The 16,759-nt window shown below is 45.9% G+C and overlaps 1 protein-coding gene across 8 annotated transcripts in view; it reads right to left on the bottom strand.

Moving 5' to 3' along the window:
- The window catches only part of si:cabz01090165.1 (uncharacterized protein LOC100333421 homolog), a 167,394-nt gene that overhangs the window by 33,785 nt on the left and 116,850 nt on the right, over positions 1 to 16,759 (bottom strand). For all 8 annotated transcript variants that reach the window (XM_053872264.1, XM_053872267.1, XM_053872268.1 and 5 more), the window contains one exon: positions 2,670 to 2,932. In XM_053872264.1, the coding sequence (XP_053728239.1) occupies positions 2,670 to 2,924 (255 nt within the window). In that variant the 5' untranslated portion in view covers positions 2,925 to 2,932. The remainder of the gene's footprint in view (positions 1 to 2,669; positions 2,933 to 16,759) is intronic.

The following is a 16,759-nucleotide window of genomic DNA, read 5'->3' as shown; positions in this document are numbered from 1 at the left end:
AACTCCTGGACCCGACATATGGAGCTGAACATCTTTCCGGGTGTCGTTATTATGCTTGGGCTTCCTCTTGCCACTCTGGTTTCCTCCCATAATCCAGACACAAACAGTACAGAGGCCAATAGAGGTCGTCCAGAAGGTATCAGGTGTGTGCTGCGCTGCACTGGAGGTGCCTCCCATCTTTCACCCCGTGTGGCTCCATGTGACCCCAAATATATAAGCAGTGTAAATGAATGCATAACGGAGACATCCAGGAGAGACTCAGAGTAGAATCATTGGGCCTCCAGGAGAAGCCAGTGAGATGGTTCACCTCACCAGGGTGTCTTCTGGACACTGATATGCCGAGGTATGTCAGTGACTCACTTTTTGACTGTGACTCAAATGACTTGTAAAGGCCACGACTTGCTTGACCACAGCAGAAAGTTAGAGGGTGACCTTATGCATCAATTTGTCGCTCAGCGCTAATGGCATTATTAATTGATGTGCAGGTCGGAGCCGACAGATGCGGCGCATTAAATTTTGAAACCTTCGTCTGGGAACTAAAATAGAAAGCGACAGGCAGCAAACCGCAAACCCTTCCACCTGGAAATATTAAGAGGGTTTGTGTTGCGTAAGTACTCTGGGAGTGAAGCGCACAGAGCAGGAGCGCTGGTCCACAAGTGCGGGTGACTAGAGAAACTGCACTTATGGATGCTTCCTCGTCCAAGCATGGAGGCACATGAGACGTGATGCTCAGCGAGAAGCAACCAACAAGAGTCAGACTGAGGGTGATGGATGTGGAGAGGAGTCAGAGTTACACCACGGCTTGTGAGGTGAGCGCTTGGAGACCTGCACTTGTCTCTTTCACTGCAGATAAAAAGTTAACAACAGGCTGAAAAACACTCTTCCCTGGCTCCACCACTCTGGATTCTCCATCAACAGGAGTCCAGATGACACAGTCTTGTTTCTCCCCTTCATCTTTAAGTTCAACAACTGAGGCATATCCTCTCTTTTCTGCTTCATGAGGTCACTGACATGAGCCAGTTTTTAGTCAAAGCAGCGGCAGCCATGTTTGTTTGTTTGGAGGAACCAAGTTGGACGGCGCCGTCCATGAGTCTCACCTTCCATTCACCTCCACAATGAGGAGGGAAAGAAGCACTTTAAAAAAACGAAGCTGCAGGCGACAGATGGGCTTTCATCAGGTGAAAACTATCAACAACAAAGGCAGGATCTTTTTCAAACCATTTCTTTTACCAAAACAATGGGAAAACTGGGAAATATCAAGTCAACAAAGAGCCATTCTGGTGCAGATGCATCTCACCGGGTCCTGCGAGGAGACATTAGCATATATCTCATCCAAACAACGGTAAGACTTGGATACAGACAGTGACTACACCTGCAACCTGGACGAACAACGCGTGACCACCTCAGCGTGAAGGGGACCACATGACCCAGATATGTTGTTATGAACCTTGAATCCTTGCGCTGCGACAGTGTGGAGAATATTGGTCACACAACCGAGTCACACGCAGTAGGGGTTAAAGTCCCGGTGCCGGCTTGGTGTAGACCAGTGAAGCTAGACACATTGGGCGAGAGTTCATGTCCCCCTCAACATCCTGGCTTTTTTTCAAGGTGTCATTTTCTTTCTCACGTCAACTTCCAATGCATTTTTCAGATAAATTTGCATCTCTTTTCTCCGCATAGATAAGAACTCAAAACCAGTTCGGGAATCCAGCTGCGATCACCGGAGATGTCTTCGTCATGTAGACCAGCGTCCTATTAAAATGATTTCCCACCATGTAAGCAAACATTCTCTACGACCTCACAGAAGGGGGTGTCTTTGAGCGCGGCTGAGGAAGTCCCCCGCTGAGGCACGGCGCATCACGGTGCCAGCGTTTCTCTCTTGGTGTGTAATTGGTGAAAGTGGAAGATTGCGTGTCGTTGACCTCCGCTGGAGCGAGAGATGGAAGTTTTCCAGGAAGAAACGGGAACATTTATGAAGTTTGTTAAACGCTCCCTTTGTGCATCTTCTCTGCAGTCGCTCTCGCGTCGTACGAGTCTGGGGACTCGAAATTACACCGGCATATGGAGGCTTTTTGTTACAGAGCAGATGTTCTGGGTTTGGAGTTCTGTCAGAAAACAGGACCCAAGTGGCTCACAGCTGCTCATCAGCCTCTACACCAGCCTTGGTCTTGACACCAGTGTGGACGTGACCAGGTCACAATCATGTTTGGAGACCAGGAAGTGTCTTGAAACCAGACCAGAGCTTGACCCTAGATTGAATGGGCTTTCATATCTATAAAGTCTTCGCCCTAGCCTCAGGTCATAAGGCTGGACTGAATCTAACTTGATCCTATGACTGAACTTAAGTCCACTGTTGACCTGGTTTGAGTCTAAAGACTAGGTCTAAGTCTGATGACCATTAACGGTCTGACAGTCTCTACTGGACTTGTACAGTCTTTGTTCCGGGTTCAGTTGAGAGGCCAGACTTAGACTTGACTTGACTGAATTTTTCCAGATCTTAAAGAACTCTTTCACTTCCCATACATGCTCAACTTCCCTTTCTGGTGCGAGGACCTTCAAAATAAGAGTCCTTGGAACAGTCTGGTAGCACATGCCAAAGTCAGCGAGTCAGGACCAGGATGTATATCAGTGTTGTAAAGCAGACCAGCCGGAGCAGCATTCAGACTCACCAGACTGGACATGTTGGCAAAGTCTCGGTGCCGCAGCGTGGTAATGAAGTTGTCCATCAGCCGGAGCTCCGCCGTCTGCCGGTCGATGTTGGGGGGCACGAAGAGGAGCCCCGTCTTTGCACAGAGGACGGTGTAGGACGGAAGCAGGTTCTGGCAGGTGCAGCGTTTGGGGCAGAGCATGGAGGGCAAGCTGGTGGGCAGGGAGGACAGCACCGTGGCGAAGAAAGGGAAGAGGAGGAGCAGGGTGACGTCCATGGTGACTCCTGCAGCGGAGAAACAAAAGTTCAGTTGAAAGACAAAATGAGTCTCGCATGCAGAGATATCGATCGTCTCGCTTCTTAAACCTGATGAAAACGAATCTTCCGCGGCGGAAAATGGGAGACTAATGTGAATCTGGGGAGATTTACAAAGTTTGGAATCCTTCAACAACAAAGAAATGCCTTTTTTCAGGCGCTCTCCCAGCCGAATATGAAAATAGCTGCTTGAAGACAACGACCAGCGAACGACAACCACAGCGAGGAGGAGAAGGAAGAGAGGCACAGTCAATTTGTTGGTGCGGCCGCAGAATTTTCTGCTGACTCGACCGTCTCGCGGAAATCAAACTGCACTTTTTATCATCAATTAAGTTACAGCACTCGCACCATCACAATCTGAGGAGAGCTTTACAGATCACAAATGACTCCCGGCGCTGCTGTCGGACTCACTTCATAAATTACAGTCATCATTCCGAGCATAAAAACAACGAGACCGCTGCGTTAAGAGCAACATTAACGCGCGCAACATTAGCCAAGATTTTATTTAATACAGCAGAACATGTCAGTCGTAACAGCCGGCATCACATTCTCGTGAGAAAGGAGCTTCAATATCATGTCTTTGCCGGCATTGCTTCGTAAAAAATATACACAGTTTCAAATTAAAACTCTAATTCAACATTTCCAACTTTATGGAGTCGCTACATTAGGAAACTAGAGGAACTGAACTATCTCACATTATTATATCGGCATCTGATCCAGAACATGGAACTGCTCTCCCTCGACCATCAGGAACCGCATCCCATATTATCGATTGGATCACTTTATTTCCTTGTTTTTTCCCCCCTTGTCTTTCAGTGACGTCTGCGCTTGTTGGTTTTTGTGTGAACAGCTGTCTCCAGACAAAATCATCTCTTGGCTACTCACTTTTGGCAGCGTCCACTTTGTATTCGAACTGACTGTAACATCTGTCTCATCTGTGTACCGGAGTCTCTGTCATAACTGAAGTGATGGCAGACAGGTAGATGCGCAGACAGACCCCCAATGGCGCTGAGGCACCAAACCTTTTTCCCGGCATAAGAAGTGCCCTTTTGCTGGAACCTATTTCTTCTTAAAATCTTAAGAAAAAAAAAATGCTTCCTCATCGATGCGTTTTGGTATCTGACGGGGCATTTATTTCAGCTCTTGTTGGAATCACTGCCTGACCTTCAACATGGCAATTTCAAGGCCCCTCCCACTCCTCCACGCAGTGGCAGACAAATGGCGCCTCTCACCCGCAGCATCAGGCAGAAAATCTAAAATGGGCTTTGTGCAATCCCCTGTCGCGGTTTGGAAATCAAACAGAAAAGTGCAGCTGGAAACAATGTTGCTGGTACACAAACTTAAAATCAGCCAATGAAGTGTCAGTTTAACAACAACTCATTGAGTAAAATGACTTGTGTTGCTGCATTAAGTTGGAGAGCCACTTGCTGGACGCGAGCCAGGGAACTTCCCAACCATGTGAATGAAGATTTATTTTGAAGATTTGATTGTATGCTGGGTTTTTCATTGGTTCTGTCCTTCAGTCATGTGAGTGGAAGAAAGCAAGATTAGTGGGGAAATGCTCATGTTTGTAAATCCAGCTAGTAGAAATATTATGGGGCAAGTTACGCACAAAGGAAATCAAAGTATTGGAATATATAATAAGTCTTATTTATCCATTCTTCTTCAGCCATTTTCCACTGCTAATGCTGTTGCGTCGCAGGGGCAGACGCTGAAGAAAAGAGACCCAGACTGCCATCAAACTAGGCCCAAAACCTCCCTCGGCTCAGACTAGTCCAGGACCCACCCATCACCACCAGGAGAATTAACCCTGAGCCACCTCAACCATCTCCTGCTGGAGGCTCTCCTCTGAATCTCTGAGCTTCACTCTCTCTCTAACAGAGTCCAGCTGGGAGGAAACACTTTTCGCTCCACAGCTCCACCACAGCCTGCTGATCTTAACACCTGAAAGTCTGGTCAGTGACTCATTCTCTGCTTCTGTGTAATTGCTGTGAGGAAGTTTTCAATCTGAGCTGGTGGTCCTCCTCTCGGCCAGGAAGATGTTGATCTTTGATCCACATGAGGCTTGTTGTTATTCCGACTGACCACCAGAACTTTCTGTGGACTAATTACTTGCTGAGGATCCTCCACAAACTATTCTGCTGCGGAGCTGAAATGCGATGCGGGTCTCTGAGGAGAACCTGAGCCGGGAGATTTAATTTGTTCAGTCCGGCGGCAGCAGCCGGAGAGAGAGCAGCTCGTCTCCTGCCTGAGTGCAGATGGTGCTCCTCCTCCTCTCGGCCACTCATCTTACACATCTCTCCATCCACAGTCTCCCATTTCACCTGCATCCCTCTTCATCATATTGTTTATGAAGGACATCTGAATGCTTTTAAACAGAGGAAAGAAGAATGTGTGGAGGGATGAAAAGATGAAGATGAAAGGATGATAAATGAGGGGGCAGATTGATGGTTACATTCATCTGACTGAGTGAATGAGTTCATGGATGATGGATGAATACATGAGTGTTTTAGCGGGTGGATGAATGGAGGGGGAAACAATTGAATGCAGTGATGGATGAATTAAATGGTGGATGGACGGACAGATGAATACCATTTGATTATAACGGATGAATGTTTAAAGCGATATGATGAAAGGATGGATGAAATGTTTGATGCATCAATGGGTATTGGATGCATGATGAATTGGTGAATAAAAGTAGACAGATTGCTGAAACAGGGCTGGATGAATGAATGGATGAGTGGATGCAATGTTTAAAGCTGTTATATAACAACATGAAAGGATGACTTGGATGGACGGTTGAATGAATGAATGAATGGATGAGGATGCATGACAAATTATTGAATAAAACGTCTGAACATTTCAATAGAATGAATGGGTGAATGGATGAGTGAGTGGATCTCTTTAACGCCTGAATGAAGGGATGAATGGATGGACCTCTATTGAGGTCAGATCTTCACTGGAGGTTGAGGAACTTTGTCTTGGAAGTAAGATGAAGGGATGAATTCAGGACGAGGGGTCGGTGTGACAGGCTGATGGATGTTTGCCTTGGTGATGTGAATGAATGAATGCACATTGAAGTGTATAAAGATTAGCAGGCTGAAGTGATGTTGACATCATCGAAAGGGACGAAGAGATGGAGAGCTGAGTAGATGATGCAGGATCCAGCCAAACAAACTATATTATGCTCTGGGAACAAGATGACAGGATGAATTCATGAGATGAGAAATCAATGTATGACTGGTGGATGAATGTAAGGATGAGCTGCATGTGAGAATGGATGGATAATTCTATGGATGCATGACGGGATGTGCACGCAGAGATGGGTGGAGGAACAGCTCCATGGATGAATGAGGCAGTCCAGGTGTTGGCAAGTCAGGGACGCGGCTGCATCATGTTGATGCCGATCATCTCTTATGAAAGATGTTTCTTATTTGTAAGACTGCAGCTTTTCTGTTCTCCATTCAGGTCGCATGGTGTTTAGAGGGATGGAGCAAGAGGTCGAGTTGCGACGGCGCTCATGCGTCTCAACACATGTTGCAATGAACAAACAGGAGCCTTGGACACGCGGCAGCCGTGAAGAGCTCTGCTGAGTCGCCTGCTCAACGTGGGAGTATGTGACGGAGGGAGGGGGGTGGAGGAGGAAGCCAGAGCGGACGAGATGAGAAGAGAGATTGAAGGATACAAAACTGATTTGAAACAGCACCGCTGATCTCCAGTTGGTGGGGATGTTGCCCCACGCTGGCGACACACACACACTCACGCACACACACACACACAGGCTCAGGCCTTGGAGCCGGAGGCGGCGGTGAAAGACAGTGAAGGACTCCAGGTAGCATCCACATGCTAATCAGGTTGTAAATATTCAATTTCCATCCGACTCCTGAAGACGATTCTCTCCGTCCTGCCGTGGAAATGGAATCAGCTCAAAGTGTCCAACAGTCAAAGCCCCCGCTGCCCTCGCCTGACCACGTTCCTCTTTCATCTGAGCGGCAGAAGATTTGGGCCACCTGGTGGATCTGACCCGGGGCCCGTTCATCTGGCTCCGTCCGCTGATCGATACGCTGATCAATACACACGCACACAAGACAGACTTTTGCATAAATTAAAACACATGAACGTGTTAAAAATGCGACTTAGTATTCAACTGAATCAGCAGATGAATTTATGGAAAAAGACATGAACGATGGATCAGTCAATATGTGAAAGTAAATGATGATCAAGGGACGAATAATTGATGAATAAATACATGCATGGATCAACAAACATGGTTCATAAAAAGAAGACAAAGGCACGGGTCGACATACAAGTATGAATGGATGAATGGGAAACAGACTGCTATGAACTGATGAATTTGATGGATGACATATGGATGGTTGGATGAACACTGAAGGTAGATTTATGGTGAATGAATTCATGGATGGACGGATGGATGGATGGACGGATGGATGGATAGATGGACGGATGAATGCCAGGCCAACTGGGTGGGTGAACAGACTTCTTAATGATAAATGGAAGGCACCTACAGGGATTTCATGGATGAAGAAAAGTATGGACAAATCGATGGATGGATGAATGAATGACTGAACAACTGTTCAGGCAGAGTAGGCTGATGGATGGATGAATGGATAGACAGGGAAGTGACAGAGATGACATGTGTTGATCGAGAACAATGTTGGATGTAGATTGATGAATGAAAGGGTGAAAAACTGTCTTCATGCATCGACTAATGGAAGAATTGATCTCTAGGGGTGAGCGTACATTTGAATGATGAATGGATGGGTGTAAATAGGTGACTGCATGATGGGTGAATGGATGAAAGTATGGATTAACTGTCAATTTGTGAGTGGTTGGATGACAAAGGCATGAAATGGTGAGTAGAACACATATACAGACCGATGAATGGATGGATCATGCAAAGATGAATGGATGAATGTTTTAGTGGAAGGATAGCTTGACTGACTGATGGGTGAATGTCGACAGGGTGAACAGGCAAGACAGGTAAACAGGTCATGCAGCGATGCCATGAAGGCTGGAGGGATGGATGAGTGATGAACACATGAATGGATTCACACCCAGGTGGATGATGGCCAGTTTTAATGCTTGTGAGAGAACCAGGGTTTAGCTGCCAATCACACTCGATAAAATGAAATGTTTCTCCACAGCTGGAGCGTCAGGAGGAGTCGGGACGACAAGAACGTGTCACGACAAATGTCCTGCGAGCAGAAATGGGTTGATGAGAAAGCAATTAACGTCAAGTGTGTGTGTGTGTCTGCGTGTTCGCGAGCAGCAGGCTGGAATGTTTAAAGTGCCATCATACACTGTCACTTGAATTACATGTGGAGATTCTGTTCGTGTTCGGGATTGAAACCTCATTTGCGTTACACTGGACCTGCAGCTCACGTTCATCCTCAAGAGCAACAGCTCTCAGCATCACAAGTGGCTCTTATCCTGCACCCAACTCCACAGAAGCCCATATCAACCAGACCTCAGCAGAAAACATCTGTTGAGATGTCGCCAAGGGTCAAGAGAGAGCGACACTTTGCCTGGCTTCTTCTGTCCTGAACATGTTTATCATGAAAAGAAAAGCTATGTAGAGAGACCACCCCATAACACTGTCAGGATGCGGGACTCAAGTGGCTGAGGAAGGAGGACTCCGCGGGTCCAGATCTTCAATCACCAGCAAGTGGGAAGCTTGAGACTTGTCCCACCTTAGAGCATCACTCTTCTTTAACTCAAATTCGTGAAGAGAGAGGGATGCCCGCGCCTCTTTGTCAAGAGCGCTGCCCCCCCCATCTACTATCAGCTAACCAGGAGAGAATGATGGATGGATGGAGTCAACGCAGACCGAAGAGTCACAACCAGATGATGTGTCGTAAAAGTGAAGCATTAAAATGGAATCCAGCGTTTAACCTTCAGCAGCAGGTTTCACTCGCTGTTATGTGTCATGTGGGAGATCAGATGACGTCCAGCACAAAGGCACTAAAGCAGCACATCACTCACACCTCATCCATATTCATGGGCAGTGAAGGTTCTGCCTGCTGCCAGGGATGAGAAACAAAGGCTGAGTTATTTGTGCTCCACTCCATCATCTGTCCACATCGGTGAAGACTTGAACTCATCGCCATCACTGTTGCCATGGCGATACGTGTCATTCATATTAATGTATCAGCAGCTCCAATCAGCCTCAGCGTCCAGCAGCGTGGAACCATTGCTCAAAGGCAGGCTACATCAAAGTCAACAAAAAGTCTCTTCTCCTTCCATAAAAATTCAATTTGATGGGCTTTGATCGCGCACGTCTGCGAATCAATGCACTTTGGCTCACGCCCAGATTTCTCAGGCAGTTTGGCTTCATTTGATCAGAGTTGGCCGCTAATTTTCCCTGTGTTCCACTTGTGGAGCTGAAAACAGGAGCAGGAAGTTTGCGTTTGAAAACTTGCCTCCCTGTTCTTCTGCCTTCCACGGCAGAGCCACAACACGGAGCAGCAGACCTGACCAGAGCTGCGCCTCATTAACTCCTGAAGAAGCTCCGTGTCACCAGGGCCAAACAAGAGCGGCTGATAAATCATCTCCACCAGTTTGGAGTCAAGCCAGGAGACTTTCCCAATGACAAATGACACGTTCAGACATGAAGATGCTTCGGCGTGGAGACACACAGCCTCTCCTGCTCATACCTCCGACACCTGCTGCGACTACCACCACCCCGACTGCCACTTACAAGTTCAACTCCTCAGCCTACCACTACTGCTGCTACTGTCACTTCAAACAACTGTACCTCCTTCTACCGTCACTATTAAATACAGTATGTACTTATGGTACTTATACTACATTACTATCTATCTACATTTAATTTGATACTCATCTATTACTATCAGGTTTAGTCCCAAATCTCAAACTGAACTCAATGAAGAGCTAAATATTACTACAGCTTTTGTCAGTACTACAGCAGTACGCTCAAAAATCAATATAATAGCCAAGCCTCAGAGTAAAACTTCTACTAATACTGCTTACATGACATTTCTATTATCAGTAAGAGTGCTCCTAAAACTGCTATTGGTAATTCTACTACAATTACAAGTACTACCAAAGTATTACTTTCAGTTCCATTACTTTTCCACCCTCACACCAATCCTCCAACTACACTCTCCGCGACTTTGACTCTGCTACTACTTCGCGTACAACCACTACTGCTTTTGCTAATGTCACAACATTATTGTGACTACTACAAGTACTATTACTCCGGGATTCTCCCCAGTGCTTCACCTGCTTCTAAACTTAAAACTCGATCACCTATCATTTATAACAAAATGCCATAGTAGTAATAGTATTCAGACGATGTCTACTCGGGCTTTGCAACTAATAATACAGCTTTTAGTTTCACAGGTACACCTTCTACTACGACTACTATCACTATCAATACCTCTCTATGACTTCTATCAGCAGCAATACAGTAGAAGCAGTACAACAACTACCAGAATTGTTGGACATTCTGACTAGTCTGCATATTGTTGAATTTTTTAGTCTATTATTTTTACTACAAAATTTAAATCATTTTTCCTGGTGTTTTTGTTTCAACTATGATGATTGTGTTTTTACTTTGTGTTTGCCTTTAATGTTATTATGCGGCCGACAAACAAAATCTTCCCCATTGAGGGAAGAATAAAGGCAATCTAATCTAATCTAATCTAATCTCGATAATAAAAATAATCGATTTACATTGACCGAAGAAGCATACAGCCAATATGATCATTTAGCTATTGACTCACCCGTGAGGTCTGACCGCATCACCAGCATCCAGAAGTGAAACCGGGCCAAAGCGTTCTGGGAGATTTATTGCTGTTTTCCCAGGGTTTGGGTCACCTGACCAGAAGTTATATTTCATTTTCCCTTAATAACTGATTCGGCCTGAATTATGTATTGAGGTGATGCATTGTTTGTCTCATATTTTGGTATAATTGTTTTTTGCATTATTCATGGAGCGATTGATAGATATTATTGTTGAATAACCGACTGGAAAATTCTGTTATGTGTGATGCCCGTGGGTGGGGTTTTATGAGGAGCCATTTGTGGACCATGTTGGGAGAAGCGTCAAGCTCTGGAGCACCAGAATTGTGCTGGAGGTAAAAAGACTGCATGTATGCTGAGTTTTTCCCTTTTACCCTTTTTACTCTATTTTGGATTTTTGACTTTTTGCACTGTAGATAACTCACCAATACTGACTCTGCTGGACTATGCCATTTTTACTGAGATAGAGGACTCTAAAAGAAAGAACCCACAACAAACACTAGTGGCAATGTACCCGCCATTGCACGTCATACAGCACTGGCAGTTGCTCTTGTGAAGTAGAACATTGACTCACCATACTTTCACTGTAATAACAGACGAAAGCATAGCAATCGATCCTGCCACTGCCATCTCCAGTACTACTCTACCACCACATTATTCCACCGTCACCACTCCTTAGTGACACGTTGAGTCAAGCCTGACAAAATGGCAGGTGACCCTCCTGCTGGGTCTTTGATGGAGTTCAACATTATCGGAGCAGCGACAACGTTTCTGTCACCAATCTGCCGCTTCCTTTCAGCGAGACGGAAGAGTGAGACAAGCGATTCCAGGTTCCTGTCGGCGAACGGAGGGAATCTTGATGATGGCTTGTAATCTCAGCAGGGTCCGCACCCCCTCCCCCGGCTCCACGTCACGTCCACATTCCCAGCTCTCCCAGGGGCCTCTCATTTCCCGAACATGCATGTCATTAGCGACCAATACGTCCAGTCATGGCAGAAGCGGAGCAACGAAAACTGTCTCACCGATGGGTGAAATCTATCGCTGCCAAAACAAATCCCTTTAGTCTCAGCGGGTCACATGACACCACTGGTTACGACTGTAATTATTCGCGTCTCAAATCAGCCATGTGTGCGACTTAAAAACGATCCTTCGCAGTTTTACATAATCCTTGCTCGGTGCGGCTGCTGTGAGAAACAAGGCTGAACTTTTAATCACAACCTGCGCCAAACATTCCAGAGTGAGAATGCAAATTAGCATATGCAAACTAGCATGGTAGCAAATCGGCGGCCATCTCTAGTCCGTCACACACTACACAATACGGGCACACGCATATTGCATTATCGCACTCTGAGAGTCCAACAAAAACAGCCATTAAAGTTTAAATGAATCCAGGTGAGCGTGAGCGTCGGCGCCGCTGCTGCTTATCGCCCGAGCGCGGCAGAATATTCCCTCTCAGCTGGAGCTGTCGAGCTTCACTCATTCTCTGGTCATCTCCTCCATAAGTGCCTGGCTGAAGCTGGTTATTACACGGGGTTCACACCCGGCCTTTTATAGCCTCCGTCCTCACATCGAGCTGAGTAATGTGCAAACACACAACCCGAGGAAGGCCGTATGACACAGAGCACACACACACACACACACGATCCATCAGGGGAATCGTCCGCGGACGCACAGATAAGCGTGTCTTCACACACACCGCAGCGGCTTATTGCTGTTACAACAAACACGAGCTGCCGTTTGTTGTTGACAAGAGGATTAGCATGTCAGTGAGAAAACAGAGAGACGAAGAATGAGGAGGAGGAGGAGGAAGATGGAGGTGATCAACAGGAGCAAGGAAGACAAACAGGACGACGTCTACGTGATGGATTTTCTTTCAGACAGTGTTGTCAGACACTTGTAGTGCTGCAGTTCTGGACTCTAACTATAATCTTGATCTCATTTGGCCCGGGTCACAGTGGCGGAAGATGGAACCCACAACCCACTCCTTAGAGTCACCGAATGACTTCTGACTGTGGGAAGAAACCAGAGAAACAAATGGAATCAAGACTCTTGCTGTGTGTGGCAGTGACGAAAACCGATCCAACAACCGGTCCATTTCACAAGCTCATGAGAATGTGAGACTCAAGTATCCGAAGGAGCAAAACTGTTGATTCAACTGTGGAGAATCAAAGATTTCAGTTTAGTGTCAGACCCACACTGAATCAGCACCTGACATCAATACAGTCATTCAAAATGAAAAAGGATTAGGGGATCTTAGGTCTTTATAACTGGATCCAGTCCACCAGTCCAAGTCCACCACTAATAGTACTTGTCATAGGTTACCATTCATGTATATGAGCATTTATTACCAGCTTCATATCCCCCATAAATGCACTATATACAGTATATATGTGCGTATACTTTAAGCACATTCACAGCAAACACGTTCTCACCAAAGACAACTTGCAACACTTGCTGAGAGGGCGCCACAGATACTCATAGAACTGCAGTTGCATCAAGGTGACTAGGTATATTCATGGCTGATGTAACAAAAACTAGCATTATGAAAACACAACACACACACAGACAGACAGAAAAAAAAACAGGTGTGTTGTCTGCTATCACTGAAACCAAAGTCTCCAGCAGGAATGTTTTTTCACATAAAATATTTTAGTAGTTTGCAAGCGTCCATTAAGGTCTACCTTGCCACTCCCGTACAAACACAACCCAAGAACAGGATAAAATGTAGGCCAGGTTTTTAACTGGAAACAGCATGACGAACACAACCACAACCTCGGCAGCAGATCAGAAGGTCGTGTTTCCACTGTAACCTTGGGGCACTGCATCCTTGCTGACTCAGCTGCATGATAACAACAGCTGCAGCCATTCTGCGGTGAAACACATCACCCTGTCAGTCGCATATTTGTACACTTTAAACAACTTGCAATGTGGAAATGGTAGGTGTACAGAGCTGCCAAAGGGCCACATGTGGCCCCGGGGCCACACATTGCATCACTCAGCTTGGACCAGTCCACTGGTTTGTGCCGCAGAGGTCGGACTTCAATTAAACCCGGCTCTGCTACTGCCGCGGGCTGGGCTCCACGGGGTCTCCAGGTGTTGCACAGACTCAGTCCTCACTCAACCATCAGAAGACTGGGCAGCTCAATATGCAAACACTGGCGTGCACATGCATGTTCAGGTCCGCCGGCACGCGTTTCTGCGGTTTGAAGTTCAGCAGCAGGTGAGAGCGTGGCGGCGAAGGAGTCCATCATCGGGAGCCTCGGAGATGAAAATGATAGAGATGAGAGGAGCAGCAGGGAGGCTGACACCTCCACGCTGCTGCAGTGCATCATGTTCCTGCACAACAATGGCGAGGAGCAGACGAAGTGGAGCGAGAAGGAGTCTGAGAAGTAATTACCCAGATAATTTCCCCAAACGCAGACTCAAAGCTCCATCACACAAACATACATGCTTGACCTTTGCAGTCAATTATGTAAGAGAATGATGTTAGAAGTTAAATTGTACTGCAGTGATGAACCGTATATTACACAACATCTCGACCACACTTGGGCGTCCTCAGCCTTTTGAAATGAAAATTACCGTCAACTCCTGGAGCTCATGTCAGAGTTGAGTCACAGGAAAGATTTATGATGTTATTTCTTCCCTGGAATGCGACCTGTTTCTGTTATTTATCAGGTTCTTTACAGACCTTGTTTACCAAGTCACTTCTGAGTGATAAGTCTGCCAAGTCTGTGGAGAGGTGTGCAGTAGGAACGACCATGATTCAAGGTCTCACCATCGGAGAGCCGGACTCTTCATGGTGTTTCAGGATCAAATAGTGATGTGTTACGAGTACAAGGAGGAAATGGACAGAAGAATGAAGACCTGCAGGAGCAAGCTGAGAGGGATCCAGCAGGAAGAGAGGCTTGAGTATTTGGCACGATCCAAGATCCAGGAGTCAGAGGAGTCAGAGATGAAGATACAGAGGTTGTAATTGGGAGGGACTCGAAAAGAGAAGATCAGAAATGAGTCTATCAGAGTTAGGGAGGATGGTATTTATGGATTGGACACTGGCAAAGGTGAGAGAGAGCTGGACCACAAGCGGTGGAGATGGAGAGGAGGAGGGCCTCCAATGAGCATCATGGATGTGATGAATGAAAATGCAGATACTACGAATCTCAGAAATGACACACTCCCCTCATGTGACAGCTTCAGCTTCTGTAAGCTCGGGGATCATTTCACTTTCATTTTAATTGTTCTGGCGTGTAAGACGGAACTGAAAATATGACATAACCAAAGAAAGTGTGAGCGGAGACGTCCAGCGGCGGTGGACACCAGGTGGACGCTCACACAGGAAGGCCTCTATTTTCACTTCCTCCCTCTCAGAGCAGCTGGGGGTCACGGCCACAGAGGGTTTGTTGTTCCTCACAGGCCGGCGCTGCCAGACCCAATCAGCCCAGATCACCAGACTGTGCCGCCGAGGTCCGTGCAGGAGGCAAGGTCCAGACAGCTGCCACCAGAAAATGAGTCCACCAGGACGTCAGAGTGGAAGTGGCAGGGAGGCCTCGCAGGCCAGCGATGTTCAGCCGAGCGGTGACAAATGACTCAACCGTCAGGCCAAACCAGCCGCGGAGCTAATGGTCGATGGGCTCACAGTGCTGTCCACTGCAACGGTCTTCATTTTGGAGGTGAAAATCTCTTGCGCTGCTTCATAAATCAGAGACGCCTCTGCAGCGATTCCCAGGTTCTCTTCCATTTTAAGAGGAAATACAAGTCCCAAGACCTGTTGGTCAACGACCACACACAAGGACCCTGACCTGGAGCCTGGAGGCGTGAGCTCTCCTGCTCATTTCCACTTCCAGATCTTCACCTGTCAGAACCCTATCACATCCCTGGTGGAGGCTGAAACCATTTTTTTCTCCGACCTTGAATTTGCTTTTCATCTGTCTAGTTATCAACAAGTTTCTGCGACACAAGTTTTGGTTTATTCAGGGACAGCATGAGATCTCTGCAGTGACGGATCGCATTTGCATCTATAAATGCATTTGCTGTTCAAGTGAGGGCTCCACACAGAGCCCGACCCGTGTGACACCGAGGGAGTGGAAACGCCGTAGATTAAAAACAGCCAGGCAGATTCTATCAAGTCTGACAGTGACAGATAGGCACTGGCGCCCGTCACCATAGAAACATCCACAGATCCGGTTGTTACTGTTCCTCCACCCCATATTTTGAAAGCACTTACCCTCCAAGATTTTTCTTAGAGATGACTCAAAACCACCTACAGAAGTGGTTAACAGCAACAGAGCGAAGCCATTTCTCTTAAAGCAGGTTTGAAAATGATGGAGCGATACTCAGTAAAACACCTGATGGTGAAATATGCTGCAATCGTTTGGAGGACAAGTGGGACAAAAAGAGAGGCGACTACAATAATATCAAACAAATGAAAAAAGAACGGAAAAGAAAGAACCAAATCTAGTCAAATAAAAATGATACAGGCAATAATCAGAAAAAGGTCACTTCTGGTCAACAAAATTTAAACTCAAAACAATAAATACAAATATAAGAAACATGCATAAATATAAGAAAACTGGATATTTGTGCTAAATATATATATATATATATATATATATATATATATATATATATATACCTACCATATATATATATATATATATATATATATATATATATATATATGTGTAAGAGCCCAGCACTTAGAAAAGTGATGGAGCGAAACACAGTAAAACACCAGATGGTGAAATATGCTGCAATTCGTGACAAAAAAGATGCGAATATAATAATATCAAACAAATTAAAAAAGAATGGAAATGAAACCACATCTTGTCAAATAAAAATGATACGGTGAATAATCTGAAAAAAAGGTCAACAAAATTTAAACTTGAAGCACTAAATACAAATACTTTATGCAGTAGAATATAGCATGTAGTGTATAAGACTTCATGACAGTACCATTGCAGTGGTGAGTTTTCGCTCACCCGGCATTCAGTGTTTTGAGAAGTGCTGGCCTCTTTC

Source organism: Synchiropus splendidus, chromosome 8 (genome assembly GCF_027744825.2).
Source record: "Synchiropus splendidus isolate RoL2022-P1 chromosome 8, RoL_Sspl_1.0, whole genome shotgun sequence".
Taxonomy (NCBI): Eukaryota; Metazoa; Chordata; class Actinopteri; order Syngnathiformes; family Callionymidae; genus Synchiropus; species Synchiropus splendidus.
Note: the sequence above shows the minus strand (reverse complement) of the source record. Positions and strands in the feature narration are given on the sequence as shown.